The following is a 25,745-nucleotide window of genomic DNA, read 5'->3' as shown; positions in this document are numbered from 1 at the left end:
AAAGCAGTGGATATTTTCATATTTGCACACCTAGCAGTGTTTTTTTTTTTCATATTTGCACACCTAGCAGTGTTTTTCTAGTAACAGGAAAATTAGCTACTTTCAAGTCACTAAGTAACCATGCTGTCTGTCTTCATCAGGAATGTGTATACATGAAAGTAGATACAGCTATGAAACAAAAGCTCTAATCTCCATTGATTCCTGTCTTAAGGTCTTTGCCTTCAACTCTTAAGCAGCTCGCTTCCTTTTCATCTCCCCCTGACTACATTTAAACCTGACAATCAATCTTGCTCCATGCTCTCTCCTGTACTTAAAGCAAAAAGACATCACTGCTCTTTGAGATTAGTCCTCCTTTGAGATTCTCCTTCAACAATGCTGCTCTTGCCTTGGAAATGGCCTTCAGAATCCTTACTCTTTTGATAGTGCTAATTCCTTGTACCATTTTTTTCCTAGTATTTGCTAGGACTGGGGTCTGGGTATTTTCATGTTTTGAAATTTAAACTGTGCCTATGGGAGATTTATTTTCTCCACAGACATCTTTCTATACAGTGGAAATTCTTTTTTTCTTTGAAAAACGAGCATGTGACCTTATAAAGGCTCAAAGTCAACAATGAAATACTAGTTGCATAGACAGATCTCTGAGGAAATTGATAGTGATCGTATTTTTTCAAGTAACATATGCAAATAAAAAATATGTTAGTGACTCTATGTGAGTACTATTTATTAATGCAACACTAGTTTGAAATGTATGATATGTACCAGAACATTGTCTATTATATTTTTGTGAACCCAACATAGCATAATATACACAAAAGAATAATCTAATGAGATTCTCTCCATACCTTTTAATTTGCTGTTTCTATGTTTGTTTTGTATTGTTATTAATTTTTGTCTGTGTATCATATGCTGTCAGAGAAATGCATTGTTATTCATTCTTCATTACTGACAACTTCTCATACATGCGGTTTCTATTCATTATTTCCTTATTTTGTTCAGATCTTTTTTTTAAATAAAAAAGAACTGATTCAGTTCTTTTTGAATGATTCACTCAAGTTTTGAGATGGATATAATATTTTAAATTTTATACTGTTCTTATAACGGAGATAGTGCCCACCATTATGTTTCTGCCATGCTCTTTCTTTTTGCCCACAGAAAGAATTCATATTCCATTTGGTCGTTCACTGAGCCTCTTTTGCGTAACTAGATGGCGTAACTAGAAGCTAAAGGAGATCCAGGGTCTCGCCTGCTCTCTTCCTAGTTCAGGAGTCTGTGATTATCAGCCCAGCCACTCTCTGATATTGGCCTCTCAACAGTAAGCTGTCAACTAGGGGCTGCTCTTTAAAGACCAACCTGGAAAGTTTCCTTCTCCTCCATTATTTCCCATCATCTCTGTCTGAGGCCAGGAGGGCAAGAAATGACCTTCTCAGCCCAGCATCTTAGACTTAAGAGGAAGGAGATTAAGCAAGAGTCTTCACTTGTGTCTCCTGGCCAAAGCCAGGTTCTCAAAGACAGTTTTAACCAGAAAGCCGTCCAAAGGGTCTATTGAGTATTTGTTCAGCCAGAAATAAACTCCTGGTTGGTATCTGAGTATTACTTGCTGTACGTACAACTCCCTTAATAGCAGATGTCAGAGGTAAGGAAAGGTGAGAGGTAGGAGTTAGGAACAGGCCCCAGCCCTCATCTGTTCTCCAAAAGGTAAAATCAGAGTGCACGTTAGGGGATGGCTGTGTTACAGTCTGCTCCCTCCAGACGTCACGGAGATCCTTCTTGTAATAATGCCACATTCTGCACCATTAAGTCGGAAACCATTTTAAGCCAAATCGGCTCAAAAACTGGGGAACCATGAATATCCACTTTATAGTTTGGTGCCCGTGGCCCAAAGGAGCTGGAGAATAACAATAATGATAGTAATGCAATGAACTGAACAATGTCTAGTGTAAAAAACTGTGCTTTATGAAATTCTGAAAATACATCTATGAGATGGGGATTACTGTTAATTCCATTTTCTATACATACACACACACACCAAAAAAAAAGACTCAGGGAAGTCAAGTTGCCCAAAGGCAAATTCAAAACTCATGTTCTTAATTGCTACACAATCTTCCCTCTCAATCAGATACTCTCTGAGAAGACAGAGAGTTACTTTAGACTTCCTTTTCCAGTAGTTTTGATCTATGGAATTCTAACACGAGATGTATTCATCTGTCTCTCAGCACTCCTCACTCCCACCTTGGGGAAAAAAACAAAACCTTAGGAGAGAAAACAATTTAAAACTTACCAGGCATGCTTATCTCAAAGTAAGTGACTATAACAGTCCCCCCTTTAGGATAGGTTCTATGAAAGCGAGATATGATAGAGAAGGACCATAAGGGAGTTGAGATGTTTCTGAAGTACGTTCAAAATGCAGAGAGAAAGAGCACCAGTTCCCAAAAACACACGCCAAGCACTTCACAGGTTTGCCTATGCAAACCTTGCCTACAGAAGCTCTTCTATAAATTAGATGCCATCACTACCTTTCAGAGAAAAGGTAATCAGAGATCTGAACCATCAGCAGGAAAAGAATGAGATTAGTTAACGTCAGGCACTAATGAGCTCTGAATTATCAAACAAAATGGGCCTTGTTTGGTCCTCATCATTCCGGGCCCTAGTCTCCCAATCTCACTTCTCTCTGTCCTCTGCTCCGTGTCCTCAGAGCTCCTTCTTACTGCCTCCACCCACTGCCCGCTCCACACACCCTCCAGCTCATCCCATCGGTTTCCAGCACTCTCAAACTCAACTTGTATCTTTGTCCATCTTCCCTCTAACCACTTGGTTGTGCATTTCCTTAAATTCCCTTCGCCTGGTGTAGACAAAAGAGGGAAAGGGAAGGAAACAGCACAGAAATCTAATGTTGAGGAAAACAGGAAAAAAAGACCAAAAAAAAAAAAAGTTGAGGATCTGTATTCCTGGGTATGTGCTCAGATGCTCAGTCATGTCTGACTCTGTGCGACCCCATGAACTGTAGCCCGCCAGGCTTCTCTGTCCATGGGATTCTCTAGGCAAGAATACTGGAATGTGTTGCCATTTCCTCCCCGAGCACACCTTCCAGACCCAGGGATCGAACTCACATCTCCTGCATTGCAGGCGGATTCTTCACCAGTGAGCCATGAGGGAAGCCTATTTCCTCTATATCTGAGGGTAATGAGGAAAAATGTTGTCACTTTTAACTATCCATAGGGCTTCCCTGGTAGCTTTGACAGTAAAGAATCTGCCTGGAATGCAGGAGACTTGGGTTTGAACCCTGGATCGGCACAATCCCCTGGAAAAGGGATGGCTACACACTTTAGCATTCTTGCCTGGAGAACCCCATGGACAGAGGAGCCTGATGGGCTACAGTCCACGGGGTTGCAAAGAATCAGACACAACTGAGTGACTAACACTTTCACAGGCATCCAGACAGATGTCATCGATGTCATCTTAAGCACACTGACAATAACAGCCAGTAAATAGTCTATCATCATCAAAGCATTTTAACTAACCCCTTTGTGAAAGAGAATGAGAATTATTCATTCCATTTTACAGCTACAAAACTAATGCTCAGACAGGTCAAGGGGCTAGCACAAGGCCACATATATCTTGCAAGTGGTTGAGTTAAGATTTATAAAAGATATTCTTTATTTCTAATCCTGTGATCTTTCTACTATATTATGTTGTCTGTTTCTAAAAAAAGGATAATGCTTATCATAAATCCATATCAAGGTTGTACTGAATAATACTATATATAAGTGAAGTTTATCTTCAATTTGCTCTCTTTAAGATTTTTTTGTGTGTGTGAAGGGGACCATTTTTAATTAAAGCCTTTATTGAATTTGGTACAATATTGCTTGTTTTATGTTTTGGTTTTTTGGCCCCGAGTCATGTGGTATTCAAGCCCACAGCCCATGAGATGGAAGCAAAGCCTTAACCACTGGACAACCAGGGAAGTCTCTGCTCTTTTTCTCTATGTGTAGTCCCCGCCTCATGTCTGGGCTCTAACTTCCTTTAGAATCCTGTCCTTATGTCGGCCCTGGCTGAACAGGTTGTCAACCACACGGCTATTCTGAGTCTTTCTACCCTGGGCCCCAGAAATTCTCCTCTTAATTCTGCATCCCCTCAGTGCTATTCAGACTGAATTAGTCCTGGGCGTGGCACACGACGTCCAGTGCCTTAGACAACAGGCACACTCAGGGATGGGCGGAAAGGACCTGAACGCATCTACTGCCCTAGACCATACTACTGTCTCATAAGGGAATTATGAAAACTAATAGGAGCTGTTTTGATGATGGCTTATTATATGACTGCAGCCATGAAATTAAAAGATGCTTACTCCTTGGAAGAAAAGTTATGACCAACCTAGATAGCATATTCAAAAGCAGAGACATTACTTTGCCAACAAAGGTCCGTCTAGTCAAGGCTATGGTTTTTCCTGTGGTCATGTATGGATGTGAGAGTTGGACTGTGAAGAAGGCTGAGTGCCGAAGAATTGATGCTTTTGAACTGTGGTGTTGGAGAAGACCCTTGAGAGTCCCTTGGACTGCAAGGAGATCCAACCAGTCCATTCTGAAGGAGATCAGCCCTGGGATTTCTTTGGAAGGAATGATGCTAAAACTGAGACTCCAGTACTTTGGCCACTTCATGCGAAGAGTTGACTCATTGGAAAAGACTCTGATGCTGGGAGGGATTGGGGGCAGGAGGAGAAGGGGACGGCAGAGGATGAGATGGTTGGATGGCATCACTGACTTGATGGATGTGAGTCTGGGTGAACTCCGGGAGTTGGTGATGAACAGGGAGGCCTGGCGTGCTGCGATTCATGGGGTTGCAAAGAGTCGGACACGACTGACCGACTGAACTGAACTGAACTGTATTATTCTTTCTTTTCGTCTCACTGTCTAACAGTACTTATCAAATAAGCATCTTTTGAGAAACGATGGCCTCCTTTGACAGTATTTCTCACCAGGATTATATTGGAAATACCATGGTCAAGTGTGATGTTTGGAACATTTTCCCCCAACTGCATATTTCTTGAAAGACAAAGGTGGCCCCATAGGCTTAGCCTCACTGGTCCCCCACACTTGGCATCACCATTGCACTTCAGCAGATGCATTTAATCCCTTCCTCCAAAGATGACTTTGGACAAAATGTTAATAGGACGCTTACTGGGGCACATAAGAATCAACTAGAAATATTTCTTCAAAAATAAGTTTTCCATAGACATAACCACTTTAATTTCAACAGTTTCAGATTTATTACAACTGAACTACTCGATCAGGTCTCATCTGTGGGGTTTGTTTTAAACAATATGAAAATTTGCAGATTAAAAAGGCTAGAATGAAAGAACACAAAGACAAAGAGAAAAGGATCTTAACCCTAACCTTCACCTAGTACGTCCTGCGTATCAAGCAGTTTACATACATTACTTCTCACAAAATTCTAGAGGTCATTAGAGTACTCTTATTACATAGGAAGGGCTTCCCTAGTGGCTCAGATGGTAAAGAATCTGCATGCAATGCCGGAGACCCGGGTTCAATTCCCGGGTCAGGAAGATCCCCTGGAGAAGGGAATGGCAACCCACTCCAGTATTCTTGCCTGGAGAATCCCAAGGACAGAGGAACCCAGTGGGCTACAGTCCATGGGATCGCAAAGAGTCAGACATGACTGAGCAACTAACACTTCATTATGTAGGAAAAAGAGATGAGTTTAAAGAGATTAACTCTCCCCCCACTTTCCATCTCATTAAACAGTACATTTATGTGTGTACTTTAACAGTGCACTTTAACAAACCTGGTAAATTCAGGTGCCAAATATATACACCTTAAAAACGATGATAGCCAGACTTGAATTGAAACCCAAGTCCCTTGTTCTTCCACCAGAGCCTCCTAAGTACATATATGGTGCTATCTGTGCTATCAGATGGAGAAGCAAACGGCAACCCACTCCAGTATTCTTGCCTAGAGAATCCTGTGGACAGAGAACCTGGTGGGCTGCTGTCCACGGGGACAGCACAGAGTCAGATACGACTGAAGCGACTTAGCATGCATGCATGCATGCATGCACTGGAGAAGGAAATGGCAACCCACTCCAGTATTCTTGCCTAGAGAATCCTGTGAACAGAGGAACCTGGTGGGCTGCTGTCCATGGGATCGCACAGAGTCGGACATGACTGAAGCAACTTAGCAGCAGCAGTGCTATCAGAAAATAACAAAACTATGTGGAAACCATGCAATTCTGCTACCAGGCCAGTGCATAATATACCACTTTGTGGGAAAGTGTATCTGTTCTTCAATATTTAATCAACTAAGACAACGGGATGAAAGGTAAAGATACTCAAAGGTTACATAGTGAGACCCAATCAGATTCCAGTGAATAGCACACACCTGAGTGGAAAGTGAATGGAGCCTCAAAAGATGAGAGTATCTAAAATATAAACACATTTTTAGACTGTCAAAGACTATACATGGACTAGCTTCATGAATTTATAGTCTAACAACCCTTACTTTCTAGACCAGAAATCTGACAACCTCGCAACTAAAATCATTTACCTAAATAAACAGTTGTTATCTGATATACACTTGTATTTTTTTCAAAGCAGACTTCCCTGGAATGTCAAGGTGCCCTTCAATACTTGCAGGACCACCCCTGCAAATGCTCATTATGAAGATTAATTATTGGCTTTAACACTGATGGATCTGGTATGACTCCAGGCATAAAGAATACGCACTCAGTGCTCAAGAGACACACTATCTAAAGTAGAAAGACAAATACATGTTTTAAGAGCTTGAAGGGTGATCAGAACCTTGGAGTGTAAGTCACCATGTTTACATTTATGAAAAAAATGTTATTCTCCTCTTTTCATTGCCTTTACAGCCCATAAATACCACTGAGATGGGAAGGAGGACGATCAGCACATTTGTGAAACGGCATGCAACTGCATGGGAATATTATTCATTTTAGTGAGTTTACTGCTGGACAGCTGTTTACAAATTTAGGAGCAGATTGGTCCATGGATGAATGAATTTTGGTTTAAGAAAGAGGAACATGAGGGGCCTCTGAGGTCCTTGCTGATAATATTCATACTAACCAATGTTCCATTGTTTCCCTTAGGGAGCAGTCAAATTTTTCCACACCAGTTGATCAGTGGAAAATATCGTCTGAGTTATCCTGACAATGTATAGGGTATAAAACATATCTTTAGGGAAACCGAAAGCCCAGCGGTCCATATGGAGCCAGGAAAAAAACAACTTTTCAGATTCTGGTATTGAAATGCAGTATGGTTTTAAAATCCTGCAGGCTATTGTCTACCTGTCATCAACCAGATTATATTCCTCTGGCCCATGTTAATGCCAAAAAAAGTCCCAGAAGTACCATTTTTTAAAAACTTCTTAAAAAGTATAGATTTATAATCATCAGAAAATGAGCAAATTTTAGTTTGTGTGTGTATATATATACAGGGCTTCCCTGACAGCTCAGCGGTGAAGAATCCACCTGCCAGTTTAGAAAAAGTGGGTTCAATACCTGGGTAGGGAAGATCCTCTAGAGAAGGAAATAGTAACTCACTCCAGTATTCTTGCCTCGGAAATCCCATGGACAGAAAAGCCTGGCAGGCTACAGTCCATGGGGTTGTAAAGAGCTGGACATGACTTAGTGACTAAAACAACATATATGTATATACACATACACACACATATATACATATGTATACATGAATGAATGAATGACTTGGGCAAGTTAATTAAACTTGATAAACTTTATTATGGGAAATAATGTTAAACCAGTATCTTAGAGTTATTTTTAGGCTAAAATGAGTTATTTTTTGTTTTAAAAAATTAGCATGATGTTTGGCACAGTGTACAAGATCAGTAATAGAAGATACAGTTATTATTATTGTTATTATTATTATTATTTCTATTATGCCTCTCACTTATGTCCCTTCACCAGCTTAGGGTGCTCTCCATACACAAAGTTAAAAGCAGTTTTTCTTCATAATGTACCATAAAGAAAAGTGTTTGCTTTGAAATCAGAAAGACTCAAGCCTGAACAGTGTATTAATTTTTCAAGAGGTTTAAATTCACGGAGACTCGGTTTTCTCATTGGAAAGGGGATATATTAGGCATAACTCAGGTAGTGAAAATTCAAATAAGATATTACATTGAGCAAAGAGCCTGAAACATCAAGGTATTCAAAAAATATTACCTCATATATAGATATCTGTATTTTAATAGATGACATTTTATTGTCATCTTGACTATTTGTCTATTTCATCCATGCCAGCGTACAAACTTGAAGGCAACAACTGCTTTTCCATCTTCATAATCCCAGTGCTTAAGTGGCTATTACTTTTGCTGAGTGAATGCATGAATAATTTATATTTTATTTATTCTTCAAAAATGACCACTAAGAAGAGTTTTTAGAATTATAATTAAAAATTGACAGGTTCTAGGATGTTTGCATGTAAATTCTTAAAATGACACCTGCTAGTTATACGTAAGATACAACAACTTTTTTCAATGAAAGAAAGTGTAGTGACCAGAAACAAATGAATAGACACAGATTTTTGACTAATTCATCCAATCATTAATTCAAAAATGCCACATGCGAGGCACTGTGTAAGACTTTAGGATTATGATAGTAAACAACACAGATTTGACCACTACCCTTATGGAATTACAGTGCAGCGCAGCAGATGCCAGTCAAACAAATGCCAACATACCATTAAAATTACAACGTGAATAACTGCAATGAGCTTTAAGATCAGAATGCCATGAAAGCATATGTAGAATAATGTCATGTGACTTTTTCCTTCCGTCTCAAAGTTTTGACTGAGTTCCTCTCAGTTGGCGACTATATGGATGATAAATGACTATAGTTTCAAAGCAGAACTCAGCAAGAAGTAGCCGCAAAATCTCTATCAATCTTAATCACCTAACCCTTTAAGCCACATATGACAGGGCTAGAAAGTAATTCTGAAAAAAGATTCACTGAAACAGAGATTTCCTTGAGTAGAATTCACAAGGGTAAACTGCTGTGGCATCTTCCCATTACCATTCCCGCTCCCCACAAATTCAAGTCAAACAGATGCCTCTCACAGAGACTGGGGTTATCAGAAGAAGAAGAGACTTGCATCTCATTCGCGGCATGTGTGCTAAGCTTCAGAAACTCAGGGACTCACTCCATACGCTTGTGAGAAGACAGCACTTCAGTGGCATCCTCAAAAGTCTCAGGGCTTACACGAGTCTCCAACTAGTGGCTGAGTCTAAACGACAAAACACTGAAGGTGGGAGGACAGAGCAGAAGGAGCAAGAAGGAGCGAGCTGGCCTGCTACCCACAGCAGAGCAAGGCTTCTCATGCACCGAGTAGATACTGGGTGGCTAAACCTGATTCATCCTGGAAGCATCTCTGTATGGTTAACTTTACATGGTGTCAACTTGACTGCATCATGGGGTGCCCAGATACTTTGCTAAACACTATTTCTGGGCATGTCTGTGACAGAGTTTCTGGATGAGATCAGCATTTGAATCAGTAGACTGAGTAAAGAAAATGACCCTCTCCAATGTGGGTGGGCATCACCGAGTCCATGGAGGGCTGAGTAGAATGAAAGTGCAGAGAAGGGAGAATGTTCTGTCTGTGCCTGACATGTGTCTTCTCCTTTCAGACTGGGAATCACATTATCACCTCCCCTGATTCTCAAGCCTTCTGATTCAGACTGAATGACACCACTGCCTTTCCTGGGTCTCCGGTGTGTAGACAGAAGATCATGAGACTTAACTTACACCATCACATTGACTTCTTGTAATAAACTCAGTCTACACAGATAGACAGAGAGAGAGAGACCCTATTGGTTGTTTCTTTAAAGAAGGAATGGCAACCTACTCCAGGATTCTTGCCTGGAGAATCCCATGGACAGAGGAAGCGGGCTCCACGGGGTTCCAAAGAATTGTACATGACTGAGTAACCTTCACTTTCACTTCTGGAGCATCCTGACTGATTAATCCCATTTTAAATGACCATTTGTCAGGATAGGGGGTCGGGGTGTGGGGGTGGGAGGAAGGACTCTAGAGCAGGAGTGAGCTGAGAAGAGTTACCAAGTAATTATATGGAAAGAAAACTGCATTCGTTGAATACATAACTTACAACCTTCTTTATCAACAGTTATTCTTTTCCAGGCACAATACTGTTTTGCAGTTTTTGTTCCTTAGAGAAAAGGGCTAATTACCTGAGATAAAATGCATGTAGAAGAGAGTACAGCACCTAGTAAAGCTGAAATACAGTGACGGTAGAAGGAGCTGGAGGACACTCGAAAACTGGGTCACAGTGGAAAATGATTCATTAGTGATTTGATTGATGATGAAAACACAGTCCAGAGTTAAAAAGAGGGAGTATGTAGTGAACATGAGGAAGTCAATTCTAAATGAATGTTTCATAGGTAAGGAAAATTATCCCAATTGTCCAAACTATTTCTCAAAAAAAGGTGGAGAGCTGATTATTGATACTCAACTGAAAATATTTTAGGTCCCACAGGCCTGAAGGATGACTTTTTAAAACTTGCCTTTTAAAATTTAACTTAAAACTGCAAACTACATTCTTGTACATAATCTAATTCATTTTCTTTTTTAATTATTATCTCACATCCTAAGGCTTCTTTTCTTATTTACAACTTTAAAAAAAAATACTGATTTTATTTTGACTGCACCAGGCCTTCACTGTAGCACGCGGGATCTAGTTCCCTGACCAGGGATAGAACCTGGGCCCCGTGCACTGAGAGCACGGAGTCTGAGCCACTGAACCATCAGGGAGGTCCATAATCCACTCTCAAAACAAGTATGGACTGACTGGGAAGAGCCTTTTGGAGAAACCCAAGGGCAATCCTCACTTGCCGAGGAAAAAGGCAAGCATCTGGGGAGGAAGGAATTCATCTCCAAGGGGAGGGGCCGAGTGGAGGTTTTCTGAATGACTCTTTTCACCCACAGCCTTGTAGATGCCACATGAAGAATGATTTTTGAGGCAGCTGCATCCTACACTTAATCATTGTCCTAATTATGAGAATACTCTAAGACCCTGGCCCTCTGCCAGCACCAGAAACGCCCTCTGACAACAGTATTGACAGGGATCATGGTCTCTGAGTGGCCTGTTGAATGTCTACAGCCCTTCCTGTGCTTCGGTGTCTTGGGTTACTTCTAAAGATAAGGTATAAAAATAATGTTAGTTTTTTGCACCAATTACCTCATTGATTAGCTCTCCTACAGGTAAAGAAATGAGAAACCATTATAGGCATATATAAAACTGACAACTAGCCTACTTACACAGAATTCTGCCCAACAATCTGCCTTCCAACACCCAGGAAGCTGCACCATATATTTAAGATATCTAAACTGTTCCCACCATATGTCCAGCATATCTGAGTACTCATTGGTGACTTTCTTTATCAAGGAAGCTAACTGCATCCACTTAACTCCACGTACTGTATTTCTGCACTCTATCTTTTGGGTATGACTATCATTTTCTTCCCTCCCTTCTTTTTCCCTGTGAGTTGTGGCCTTGAGACTTCTGTATTCTAAATTCTGTCCTCCCTTATTCCCCCGACTCCTAGCTCTCTGTTCTATCCACAATCTGTTCTCACGGTCTTAGCCATCAGTAGTAACTCCTCCTTCCCTGGATCTATCCTATCCCTAGTTTTCCCTTTTGTCACTTTCCCTCATTTTCTGTGTCCTTGGGTGGCCCTACAGAATCCTCAAACTTCTACGCTGCACCTTTTTGTTTTTTCTACCTAGAAGAAACTTGAAAACAAAGAGTGGCATTGATTGTTCAGTCGCTCAGTCGTGTCCGACTCTGTGTGACCCCATGGACTGTAGCCACCAGGCTCCTCTGTCCATGGGATTCTCCAGGCAAGAATACTGGGGTGGGTTGCCATTCCCTTCTCCGGCATGTGATTAATCAAATGCAAATTCATGCATGTCTTCTTTATTCCCCCAAAGTACTCTTTCACGGAACAAATACAGGTTTTTTAAACTGAAGGCATAGTAGCACCTTAAGGAGGGTCACTGTTGCATTATTTCCAAAAAACGTACTGATTGTTCACAGATTGTGCTTAACAGTAATATGAGGCAAGGAGAGTAAAACAAATGAAATAATAATTACATACAAGGAACCTACCATATGGGGTGCAGTTAAGGCAGTATCACAGTAGATGAAAACAGAATAGTATGAACCTTAGGACTGGTCTAAAAGGGGCCTGTGGGATATAAAGAAGACGCGTTCAATAAAGAGGGTGCACTGGAGACTGATGAAATGAATAGTAAAGGAAAAGGACTCCCACATGGTCCAGGCGCTAGGACGCCACAATTCCAATGCAGGAGGCTCAGGTTCGACCCCTGGCTGGCTAACCAGATCCTACCTGCCACAACTGAGAGTTCACAGGCCACAACTAAAGATCCCGCGGGCCACAGCTAAGACGTGGTGCAGCCAAATAAGTATTAAAAACAGTAAAGGAGAGACGGGGCAGAAAAAGAGAGAGAGACTGAGAAAGGCTGGGACAGGCATTCCACAGAGAAAGTAAGAGCGATGAAAGCTAATCAGGAGATATAAAGATACTGGGGAAGAGTAGATAACCCCTTCTAGGTAAATATTAAAATTAAAGAAGACAATAACAGCATACAGCAAGAACGGTCACTGGAGCTAAGTCATAGAGTTTCAAGTGTACATGGGCAAGGGTTTCTCAAAAAACTGATGGACAGTGAAAGCCAGTGAAGGTGTTAGAACAAAAGAGTGGCATGATTGAAATGTATCAGTCAGCTTCGTAAACAGAATATCAATATGAGAGAAGATTCATTAAGCTTCATTAAAGTAGATTATTGTAGCTGTTGGAAACTATATTACATTTGACCAAATATCTAGCTTAACAGGATATGCATATCACCAACTTATTGGTGTCATACAGACATATGGGGTGTCATACAATGGCACCCCACTCCAGTACTCTTGCCTGGAAAATCCCATGGACGGAGAAGCCTGGTAGGCTGCAGTCCATGGGGTCGCTAAGAGTCAGACATGACTGAGTGACTTCACTTTCACTTTTCACCTTCATGCACTGGAGAAGGAAATGGCAACCCACTCCGGTGTTCTTGCCAGGAGAATCCCAGGGACGGGGGAGCCTGGTGGGCTGCCGTCCATTGGGTCACACAGAGTCGGACACGACTGAAGTGACTTAGCAGCAGCAGCAGCAGCATACAGAAATACTTATTTAACATAGCAAATTCAGAGAATACAATGTGGCCTTTTTTATGATTCAGAAAGAATTTCAGAAACCTGTAGCATATCTGAGTCACTATTATGAATAGCAGTTGTTTACAAGTTTATCAGGGCTGTTTCATGAAGTAGTTTAGGTAAGTGTCTACAATCATTTCTTTAATAGATATTAGCCAATAACTGCAGCTGGACCACAGTTATAGATAAAATTTAGTTAAGCAGACATAAAATTTTAATTTTTTCATAATTGAACTCAACTTACTCTGGTTCCACATCATTTAGCTTCTGCTAATGTTGACCTGAATCTTGCCATTTCAAGGTAACTCAGTCATTTCTGATTTAAAATTTAGACTCTTAGGTAAATATTTAAACAAATTGAATATTTTAGTCTCTCACAATTAAAAATTTAAGTTTGTATCTGGACTGTTTCCCAGTCTTAAAGACACTTCCCTCCTCCTCCTCCTAGAACCTATCCAAGGGCAAAAGGATTCTAAGAGGACAGGCATACTGGGGTAGGGGCTTCAGGCCTCTACTTGTTGGCCCCCCTGAGATGTCTAAACTCAGCTGGGGGACTTTCCCGGTGGTCCAGTGGTTAAGACTCTGCACTGCCAATGCAGGGGGTGCTGGTTTGATTCCTGGTTGGGGAACTAGGGTCCCACATGCCACTTGGCACAGCCAAAAATTTTTCTTAAAAAATAATTGATGGAGGTTTCCTCCTTCAATACATCCACTAAATCCACCCCAAGTTCCTTCTCCCAACCCAGGGAAACCTCTTATTTTCTTCACTCTGTCACAGAAATCCATCCTTATATAAAATCCTTCCATAGTCTCTGATATATACCAAGAAATTGATATTTTTATATTTCCTGAATATGGCTCTTGTTTAAAGGGAAACTTGGGATTTAGAAAACTCCATTCTGTCTTGCAACTGAGAGCCTAGCCTTTCAGACTGTTGTTCCTTCTGGGTTTCTTTTCAAAGTTTGTTTTCAAAGTCAAAGCTGGGCAGTGATGCATGTGTTCTTAATCAATGTTCTTCTCTTCTAAGGAAAGAACATACAGAAGACTATTGACATGGTTTGACTAATGGGCTTAAGGATAGAAAACAAAGTACAGAAAATAACATAGCTCACTAGCAAACTATTATCATAACTATATATGGGCATCATAACTCATCAATGGATGGATTTGTCTGCTCAGGCTGCCACAACAAAATGCTGCAGACTCAGGGGCTTAAACAACACAAATTTGTTTTCTCACAAGTCTGAAAGCTAGAAGCCCAAGATCAAGATATCATCAGGGTTAGTTCTGGTACGATCTCTCTTTCTGACTCATAGAAGGGGACTTTCTCGCCAACAGCGCATATGACCTTTCCTCTGTGCACACACACAGGGACAGAGAGAGCCCTCTGGGTTTCTTCCTTATCATTATGACCTCATTTAATCTTAAACACTTTTTTAGAGGTTTTGGGCTTCCCTCGTGGCTCAGACGGTAAAGAATCTATCTGCCAATGCAGGATACCTGGGTTTGATCTCTGACTCAGGAAGAGCCCCTGGAAAAGGGAATGGCTACCCACTCCAGTATTCTTGCCTGGAGAATCCCAAGAACAGAGGAGCCTGGCGGGCTACAACTCATGGGGTTGCAAAGAGCTGGACACAACTGGGCAACTAACACTTTCACTTAGAGGTTTTATCTTCAACTACAGTCATACTGGGGGTTAGCGCTTCAATATATGAACTGTGGAGGGTCACAATTCAGTCCATACAGTGGGTCACAACTTATGTAAATTGTCTGCAAATAATTTGTGAGGAATTGTAAATGTGGTTCTGGAAAAGACTCTTGAGAGTTCCTTGGACTGCAAGATCAAACCAGGCAATCCTAACAGAAATCAACCCTGAATATTGATTAGAAGGACTGATGCTGAAGGTCCATTATTTTGGCCACCTGATGCAATGAGCCAACTCATTGCAAAGGACCCTGATGTTGCGAAAGGCTGAGGGCAAGAGGAGAAGGGAGCACAGAGGATGAGACGGTTGGATGGCATCATCGACTCAATGGGACATGAGTTTGAGCAAACTCAGGGAAACAGTGGAGGGCAAGCAAGCCTACAGTCCATGGGGTTGCAAACAGTCAGACAAAACAGAGCAACCAAACAACAGCAGCAAATCACACTTCTGGGCTTCCTAGGTGGTGAGGCAATAAAGACTCTGCCTGCAGTGAAGGGTCAGGAAGGTCCCCAGAGGAGGAAAGGACAACCCACTCCAGTACTCTTACCTGGGAAGTTCTGTGGACAGAGGAGCCTGGTGGGCTACAGTCCATGGGGTTGCACTGAGTGACTGAGCACACACAGCACACAATCACATTTAATCAGAAGGACGAAGCATTCTGACTCCCTGCAGTGATTTAGGGACACGTGGAGGTGTCTCTAGCATGCTCTTAAAGATGTCTCGGCAGGTGTATCCCATGCCATTTGTAAAGGAAAGGAGAAGGGAGGGATTAAAGGAAAAGAAACAAGACAGTTCATCTCTGGGTTCTAGTCCAAAGGGAGAGAACAGAAGATACCTCTGAATAAACAGATAGCAATGCAACAAATTAACAGTGTTAGAGTTATGGCTAAACTCTTTCCAACAGGTTCAATATAGAATGACTTTTAAAAAATGAAGTTTATTTTTTTTCCCAAAAGTGTCTAGTCCAGACTCTGATAAACTAGAGCCCACGGGTCAACTCTGGCCCACTGCCTGCTTTTGTATAATCTGCAACCTAAAAATGAAATTTATATTTTTTAATATTGAATAAAAAATCAAAATAAGACTGGTATCTTGTGATACCTGAAAATTATATGAAATTCAAATATCAGAGTTCACAAAGTTTTATTAAACATGGCCATGCTCCTACATACAAGTGCTGAGTAATTGTGACAGAGATTGAATGACCCGGGAAGCCTGAAATGCCTACTGACTTCTGGTCTAATGAGTTGAGGATGATAGAGCAGCTCTACCCTGTGAAGTCATCGAGGGACTTGAGCTGCCAGAGGCAGCATCGCCAACTTAAACAAGCTCAAACTCAGCTTGTTGGCCATCGGGGTGCCAGCTGGCAGGAAGAGTGGATATGGCACACTATAGCACAATTACTTGTATTGATTCATCGAGCGAACATGGCTGCGAGGGACACAGAGACTAATGCGCTCTCTAGTCGGGAGGCCAGGTGTCCAATTTAAACTGTCTTTCTGATAGGAGATACGGCCAAACTGGAGGCCTTTAAGCTGACCCTCTGGTGCGTCCTTATTCTCAATTCTGACCTTGAACTTCTGTCTCCATACACAGAATTTTTATTCTCACAAAACAATGAGAGAGACGTGTAATACAAAGGGCAAAAATATGTTTTGTTTGCTTTCAAATACTGGTGTGTGTTTCTTGAAAATACTCTTTAAACGAGGAAAACTGAGACCAATATATCTTATCATCTACATTGAGAAGCTGAAGAAACTGGTTCTAAAAATGACATTATCTTTGTTTGATACTAGTTACTGACATGTCAAAATTTTTCATCAGTCTAGAACTTTCCTCCCTCCTCCTCCTTCAACTGCTTCCATGCAACTCTTCAACATGTGTTCACTCTGCAGAAAGACACACGAAAATTATTAAAGCAAAACTATTTTAATGAGTTTCAGCCTCCATAAGATTATCAGGATAAGAACTGAGTTCATTGTCTTTATGCCACCTCCAGAGCTGCTTTAGGTTATACTGGACTGGAAAAATTAATAATCTTACTTTTTCCTGATAAATCTCATTAGTTGAGCACTACCCAAATACATGTTTAAGTTTGGCTTAATAAAATCACTAAATGGAATAGTACATCAGAGACTTGCATTCCCTTGCTTCTGATCTGTACAAGACCAAAATAATTGAAAACACATCTACCATTAAAATAAACCCTATAGCTATACTCAAGATTAAATTATTATTACCTTATATTTTATATTATTTAGATTTTGCCAGAAAAAGATTAGTCATATTCCTGCAGGAGTGGAAAACTTTTCCCGTTTTCCCTTCTAGGTTCTTTGGCTAACCCAATAATTGACAAAAGACAGATTAACAGGAGAAATTTTTAATTTCCTATGCCCAGGAGCCCCATATAAAATATAAGACTCGCAGCAGGTAGCTTTTATACCTTTCAGACAAGGAAACAATAAATTTGTGAAGAACTGACAAGACAAAGAGGTCGGGGTTTGGAATACGAACCTAGTGAAGATGTAACATGTAACATGGTTTATTTAGCCTTCTTGGTCTAAATCCCCTAACTCTGGGGGTAAGGATGCCTCCAATCTCCAGGTACAAGCCAAGTATCTTTCACACAGGAGATTTATTTTCAGCTTTCAAGGGGGACAAAGGGAGGTCAGAGCGTCTTCCTTTGAACCAGCTATTTAAGTAACTTTAATTCAAAATAATCAAGAAGCCAAAGGCATATTCTGTTTTACTTTACTCCTCCACATAAGCATTTGCTTCAGCTACTATGTGACTGTCGTTTTTGGCCTCTTGCCTAAGAGTTTGGAATTTAGATTTTTCAGTGTAGAAAGGTGAGAGTCCATACCAATTGTCTAAGGCAAGTGAGATGATATTCAACCCCACCCTTGATCCAAAACGCCCTAATCCAAAAATATGCTTCTCTGTAATTACAATTATATGAAACAATGGAACTTGGGAAATAGAGATAAAACAACAGATCCATTAAATGTTAATGGAGAAGAGCATTTTAGAGACTAACTCACCCAGGGCTGACCAAGTGCATGCAGCCTGCAGGTAAAAACCCAACCTGGTCCATCTGCTTGCAGATCGTCTGTGGCTCTTTTCGCACCATAAAAGACAAAGCTTGCGTGGAGCACAGAGCTGAAAATGCTTCCTCCCGGGATCTGTGCAATGTTTGCCAACTGCTGATTTAGTCCAGCTTCTCTCACTGCCTGTGTGGTGGCTACTGAGTTCAGGAGAGGTTACAGGGGTAAAGCAAGAAACAGATCCCACCTCGCTTATTTCACAGGCTAGAGCCCAAAAGTAAAAGATTAAAGTGAAACCTCTTTTTCCTGTTAATTCAATAACAGTCTAAGCCCTTGTCAGTTCAGACCAATAACCTGCTGCCCCTGAAAATGTGGGTCATGCATTTTTATGATTATGAAACTGCTCATGCTCTTCCAACCTCTTGGAACATCATTTCCTCCACCCTTGTCTGTCTGGAAAACTCCCACTTACTTTAAAGCCCATTTCAATGTCATATCATCTCAGTAGCTTTCCTTGCTATCTGTAAATAGAAACAATGGCTCTCTCTATATTTTCTTATAACAACTTATATATATTTTTTAAATTTATTTATTATACATTGAAGGATAATTGCTTTACAATATTGTGCTGGACCAAGAGAATGCACTGGTCATAGGAAACACCCTCTTCCAACAACACAAGAGATATCTCTACACATGGACATGACCAGATGGTCAATACCGAAATCACACTGATTATATTCTTTGCAACTGAAGAGGGAGAAGCTCTATACAGTCAGCAAAAACAAGACCAGGAGCTGACTGTGGCTCAGATCATGAACTCCTTAATTGCAAAATTCAGAATTAAATGGAAGAAAGTAGGGAAAACCACTAGGCCATTCAGGTATGACCTAAATCAAATCCCTTATGATTATACAGTAGAAGTGACAAATAGATTCAAGGGACTAGATGAGTGCTGGAGGAACTATGGACAGAGGTTCATAACATTACACAGGAGGTGGTGATCAAAACCATTCCCCAAAAAATAAACTCAAAAAGGCAATATGGTTGTAAAAGGAGGCCTTACAAATAGCTGAGAAAAGAATAGATGTGAAAGGCAAAGGAGAAAAGGAAAGATATCCCCAACTGGATGCAGATTTCCAAAGAATAGCAAGAAGAGATAAGAAAGCCTTCCTAAGTAATCAATGCAAAGAAATAGAGGAAAGCAATAGAAAGGGAAAGACCGGAGATCTCTTCAAGAAAATTAGAGAAACCAAGGGAACCTTTCATGCAAAAGAAGGGCACAATAAAGGACAGAATGGTATGGACCTAACAGAAGCAGAAGATATTAAGAGGTGGCAAGAATACACAGAAGAACTATACAAAAAAAGATGTTTATGACCCAGATAGCCATGATGATGTGATCACTCACCTAGAGCCAGACATCCTGGAGTGCGAAATCAAGTGGGCTTTAAGAAGCATCACGATAACCCTGTGTACGAGACAGCAAAAGAGACACTGATGTATAGAACAGTCTTATGGACTCTGTGGGAGAGGGTGGGAAGATTTGGGAGAATGTCATTGAAACATGTGAAATGTCATGTATGAAACGAGATGCCAGTCCAGGTTCAGTGCACGATGCTGGATGCTTGGGGCTGGTGCGCTGGGAAGGCCCAGGGGGATGGTATGGGGAGGTTGGGAGGGAGGAGGGTTCAGGATCGGGAGCATGTTTTTTAAATTTTAAAAATAAAAAAAATAATAAAAAAAAAAAGAAGCATCACTATGAACAAAGCTAGTGGAGGTGATGGAATTAACTATTTCAAATCCTGAAAGATGATGCTGTGAAAGTGCTGCACTCAATATGCCAGCAAATTTGGAAAACTCAGCAGTGGCCACAGGACTGGAAAAGGTCAGTTTTCATTCCAATCCCAAAGAAAGGCAACAAAGAATGTTCCAACTATCGCACAACTGTACTCATCTCACATGCTAGCAAAGTAATGCTCAAAATTCTCCAAGCTAGGCTTCAAGAGTACATGAACCAAGAACTTCCAGATGTTCAAGCTGGATTTAGAAAAGGCAGAGGAGCCAGCGATCAAACTGTCAACATCTGATGGAATATAGAAAAAGAAAGAAAATTCCAGAAAAACATCTACTGCTCCCTTGTTGACTACACTAAAGCCTTTGTCTGTGTGGATCACAACTGTGGAAAATTCTTAAAGAGATGGGAATACCAGACCACAAACAAGCCTCCTGAGAAATCTGTATGCAGGTCATGAAGCACCAGTTAGAACTGGATATGGAACAACAGACTGGTTCCAAATTGGGGAAGGAGTACATCAAGGCTGTATATTGTCACCCTGCTTATTTAACTTAAAGGCAGAGTACATCATGGAAAATGCTGGGCTGGAGGAAGCACAAGCTGGAATCAAGATTGCCAGGAGAAATATCAATAACCTCAGATATGCATATGACACTGCCCTTATGACACTGGCTAAACGTGAAGAGGAACTAAAGAGCTTCTTGATGAAAGTGAAAGCGGAAAGCGAAAAAGCTGGCTTAAAAGTCAACATTCAAAAGATGAAGATCATGGCATCCAGTCCCATCACTTCATGGCAAATAGCTATGGAAACAGTGACAGACTTTTGGGGGTCCCAATCACTGCAGATGGTGACTAAAGCCATAAAATTAAAAGATGCTTGCTTCTTGGAAGAAAAGCTGTAACAAACCTAGACAGCATATTCAAAAGCAGAGACATTACTTTGCCAATAATGGCCCGTCTAGTCAAAGCTATGGTTTTTCCAGTAGTCATGTATGGATGTGAGAGCTGGACCATAAAGAAAGCTGAGGGCCAAAGAACTGATGCTTTTGAACTGTGGTGTTGGAGAAGACTCTTGAGAGTCTCTTGGACTGCAAGAAGATCCAACCAGTCCATCCTAAAGGAAATTAGTCCCGAATATTCATTGGAAGGACTGATGCTGAAGCTGAAGCTCTAATACACTGGCCACCTGATGAGAAGAACTGACTGATTAGAAAAGACCCTGATGCTGGGAAAGACTGAGGGCAGGAGGAGAAAGGGATGACAAAGGATGAGATGGTTGGATGGCATCACTGACTCAATGGACATGAGTTTGTGCAAGCTCCGAGAGTTGGTGATGGACAGAGAAGCCTGGCGTTATGCAGTCCACGGGGTCTCAAAGAGTCAGATACAACTGAGCAAGTGAACAGAAACAGTGTGTGTGTGTGTGTGTGTGTGTGTGTGTGTGTGTACTGGAGAGAGAGAGAAATTGTGCAAAATATTATTCTGACATTAACCACCATTTATCATTTAACAAGAACAAGCTATTTAAAATATCTATTTGTAAGAGCTCATTCTAAATCTTCATCTTCCACCATCATTCTGGTCTCTGTTCTCACTGATCTTTATTCGCATCCTGTGTTAGATGGATCCCCATACTAAAGCAGGTCTGTTGAGGGAGGAGTCACTGGATTCTTAGCTGAAGGGATCACAGGGCAATCAGACTCCTCCTCTCCGTCTACAGCTGGAAGTTCAGACATACGCAAAAGAAATGATTGTTTTAATTATAAGATAAACATCCCTGGGTATTTCTGTCTTCAATGGTAACTGTACAAGTTTGAGCAAGTGCAGAAGTATAATTCTTGAGCATTTCTATAAATGTCTTCTGTGGATCTAAATGAATTATCTGTTTGCCTATACTAAATATCATATAAAAAATGTATCACATTATGATCCAGCAATCCCACTGCTGGGCATACACACTGAGGAAACCAGAAGGCAAAGAGACACGTGTACCCCAATGTTCATCGCAGCACTGTTTATAATAGCCAGGACATGGAAGCAACCTAAATGTCCATCAGCAGATGAATGGATAAGAAAGCTGTGGTACATATACACAATGGAGTATTACTCAGCCATTAAAAAGAATACATTTGAATCAGTTCTAATGAGGTGAATGAAACTGGAGCCTATTATACAGAGTGAAGTAAGCCAGAAAGAAAAACACCGATACAGTATACTAACGCATATATATGGAATTTAGAAAGAGGGTAACAATAACCCTGTGTACGAGACAGCAAAAGAGACACTGATGTATGGAACAGTCTTATGGACTCTGTTGCAGAGGGAGAGGGTGGGATGATTTAGGAGAATGGCATTGAAACATGTATAATATCACGTATGAAACAAGTTGCCAGTCCAGGTTCGATGCACGATACTGGATGCTTGGGGCTGGTGCACTGGGACGACCCAGAGGGATGGTATGGGGAGGGAGGAGGGAGGAGGGTTCAGGATGGGGAACACATGTACACCTGTGGTGGATTCATTTTGATATTTGGCAAAACTAATACAATTTGTAAAGTTTAAAAATAAAATAAAATTTTAAAAAAATGTATCACTGACTGAGAAGTCAGCAATTTTATTTCGTATATTTTCTTTCAATATTCTTTACTGACAGCATTAATGGAAGAAAAAAGAAAAAGAAAACAAATAGAAAGGGTCTGTACGAGAATATTCCAATTAACTGTTTCACACCTGCCTTCAGGGGATATTTACATAGATATGATGGTAGTTGTCTCTTTAAGAACCTGCGCCCTCCTGCAGCTTTAAAATATACATCATCAGCCAAGACTCAGACTTATTTAGTTTTAAACTCTCAGACTTAACATGGGACGAGACACATGATAGACAAACACTGAATTTAATTGTATTATATAGGGGAAAAAGAAGACCACAGAGCATTGCCTAAGAAGTGGTCAACCTAAGAAGTTAGCGAATTCAAATGCACTCACAGTTTTTAAGGAAGCTCTGTAGTCCGCTCCATAGTGGCTATACCACTATATATACTCCCACCAACAGTGTATATATATTCCCACCAACAGTGTAGGAAGCTTCCCTTTTCTCCACACCCTCTCCGACATTTATTATGTGTAGACTTTTTTGATGATGACTATTCTGACCAATGTGAAGTGATATCTCTTTGAAGTTTTCATTTGCATTTCTCTAATAATTAGTGAGGCTGAGCATCTTTTCATCTGTATGTATTCTTTAGAGAAATGTCTATTTAGATTTCCTGCCCATTTTTTGGATTGTTTCTTTCATACTGAACTTCATGAGCTGTTTGTATATTTAAAAAAACAAAGCTACCATATGAGCTATCAGCCCACTCCTGGGTATACATCCAGAGAAAACCATAATTCAAAAAGACGTATGCATCCTGATGTTTGCTGCAGCGCTATTCACAACAGCTAGGACGTGGAAGCACCCTAAGAGTCTATCAGCAGAGGAATGGAAAAGAAGATGTGGAACATATATACCATGGAATACAACTCAGCCATAAACAAGAATGAAATAATGCGATCTGCAGCAACTTGGACGGACCTAGAGACTGTCATACTGAGAAAAGTCAGACAAAGACTATGATATCAGTTACATGTGGAAACCAAAAAAGCATACAAATGAACTTATCTACAGAAAAGAAATACAGTTACAGATATAGAAAACAAATTCATGGCTATGAAGGAGTAAGAATAAATTGGAAGATTGGGACTGACACATACAACTACTGTATATAAAACAGGTAAGTAATACAGACCTACTGCCTAGCACAGGGACCTCTACTCAATACTCTGTAGTGGTCTATATGGGTAGGAATCAAAACAGTGTGGCTCTATGTACATGTATAACTGATTCACTCTGATGCACACCTGAAACGAACAAAACATTGTAAATCAACAATTCTCCAATTTAAAAAATGAACATATCCATCACCTCCAAAAAAACATTGTACTTGCAGGTTGAATCCCAAGCATCTAACCAACCAGACAATTTGCCAAATTGTGACTTTAGAGAAAATAAACAAAAAAACACATCAGATAGTTCCAAAGATGAATTGAAACAGAAGAACTAATGCTTTTGAACTGTGGTGTTGGAGATGACTCTTGAGAGTCCCTTGGACTGCAAGGAGATCCAACCAGTCCATCCTAAAGGAAACCAGTCCTGAATATTCATTGGAAGGACTGATGTTGAAGCTGAAACTCCAATACTTAGGCCACCTGATGCAAAGAACTGACTCATTAGAAAAGATCCTGATGCTGGGAAAAAATGAAAGCAGAAGAAGGGAATGACAGAGGATAAGATGGTTGGATGGCACCACCAATGCGATGGACATAAGTTGAAACAAGTTCTGGCAGTTGGTGATGGACAGGGAAGCCTGGAGTGCTGCAGTCCATGGGGTTTCCAAGACTCGGACACAAGTGAGCAACTGAACTAAACTCAACAAACTTGTGGAACAAACGGGTCCCTAGAGATCAAAGAAATGAAAATGAAGTATTACTTTTTATGTGACTACATCTCTCAGACTAAGGTAATACAGCATTTTAATATATATCTATTTAACATGGGTTGGCTAAGCTTATTCCTTGGAAGAAAACCTATGACATACCTAGACAGTGTATTAAAAAGCAGGGATATCACTTTGCCAACAAAGGTCCAAACAGTCAAAGCAATGGCTTTCCCAATATTTATGTACGGACGTGAGAGATGGACCATAAGGAAGGCTGAGTGCTGAAGAACTGATGCTTTCAAACTGTGGTGCTGAAGAAGACTCTAGAGAGTCCCTTGGACATCAAGGACATCAAACCAGTTGATCCTAAAGGAAATCAACCCTGAGTAGTCATTGGAAAGACTGATGCTGAAGCCTCAACTTTGGCCACCTGATGAGAACAGCTAATTCACTGGAAAAGACCCGGATGCTGGGAAAGATTGAGGGCATGAGGAGAAGGGGGCAACAGAGGATGAGATGGTTAGAGAGTATCACTGACTCAATGAACATGAGTTTGTGCAAAATCCAGTGGATAGTAAAGAACAGGGAATGCTGGCATGCTGCAGTCCATGGGGTCGCAAAGTTGGACATGACTGAGCGACTGAACAACAAGCTTTTAAATAAGCCAGTCCAGGTTCGATGCATGAGACAAGGTGCTCAGGGCCGGTGCACTGGGACCCTGAGGGATGGGATGGGGAGGGAAGTGGGAGGGGGGTTCAGGATGGGGAACACATGTACACAGATGGCTGATTCATGTCAATGTATGGCAAAAACCACTACTACATTGTAAAATAATTAGCCTCCAATTAAATAAATTAATTTAAAAAATTTTGACTAAATCTATCAAAAAATCTAACAGAAAAAAATACTGAGAGGCTTGCTTTGGATTAGATGAATATTGTGTTTTTCTTTCCTTTGTTTTTATATTTATTCTAATTATCTCCTATAACATATATAATAGGTAAACTTTTTAAAATAGTAATAAATTCTCATTCAAATTAATTATATAGTGTCTTTAAGTAATTCATGAGATTAAATATTTAGCCATTTAATATTTCACTCAAGATCAATTATTCTAATGCCGTGGGAGAAAGCCAAAGCATTCTTGTAATTGTTTCTTTAGTTTGCCAACTTGGAAATGTTACACAAATAGATAACCTTTCTGAGCCTCCGCTGTCTCATTTATAAAGTGGTAGAAATAGTAACAGTGACTTCGCAGGGATTTTGTGAGTTATTAGTGAAGTAAACAAAGATAATACTGGGATTAAAACTGTGAGTTCTTTTCTTCCGGCAAGTATGTCTCTCTAATATCTGACAGCACAAACCACCATCATGTTCTTCACTTCAGCTATCGACCATCATCTTTTCATTTAAATTGAAAAAAACACCAACAGCATGGCAT

The 25,745-nt window shown here is 40.6% G+C and overlaps 1 protein-coding gene across 1 annotated transcript in view; it reads right to left on the bottom strand.

Moving 5' to 3' along the window:
* Positions 1-25,745, bottom strand: part of LOC147343610 (uncharacterized) — a 194,301-nt gene that overhangs the window by 28,116 nt on the left and 140,440 nt on the right. Inside the window, exon 3 of the mRNA XM_086380418.1 lies at positions 19,438-19,497. Within this exon, the coding sequence (XP_086236544.1) occupies positions 19,438-19,497 (60 nt within the window). The remainder of the gene's footprint in view (positions 1-19,437; positions 19,498-25,745) is intronic.

Source organism: Bos grunniens, chromosome 27, assembly GCF_055505025.1.
Source record: "Bos grunniens cultivar Pamir isolate PY7600 chromosome 27, Bosgru_T2T1.0, whole genome shotgun sequence".
Taxonomy (NCBI): Eukaryota; Metazoa; Chordata; class Mammalia; order Artiodactyla; family Bovidae; genus Bos; species Bos grunniens.
The sequence above is the reverse complement of the archived record's forward strand: the minus strand, read 5'-3'. Positions and strand labels throughout refer to the sequence as shown.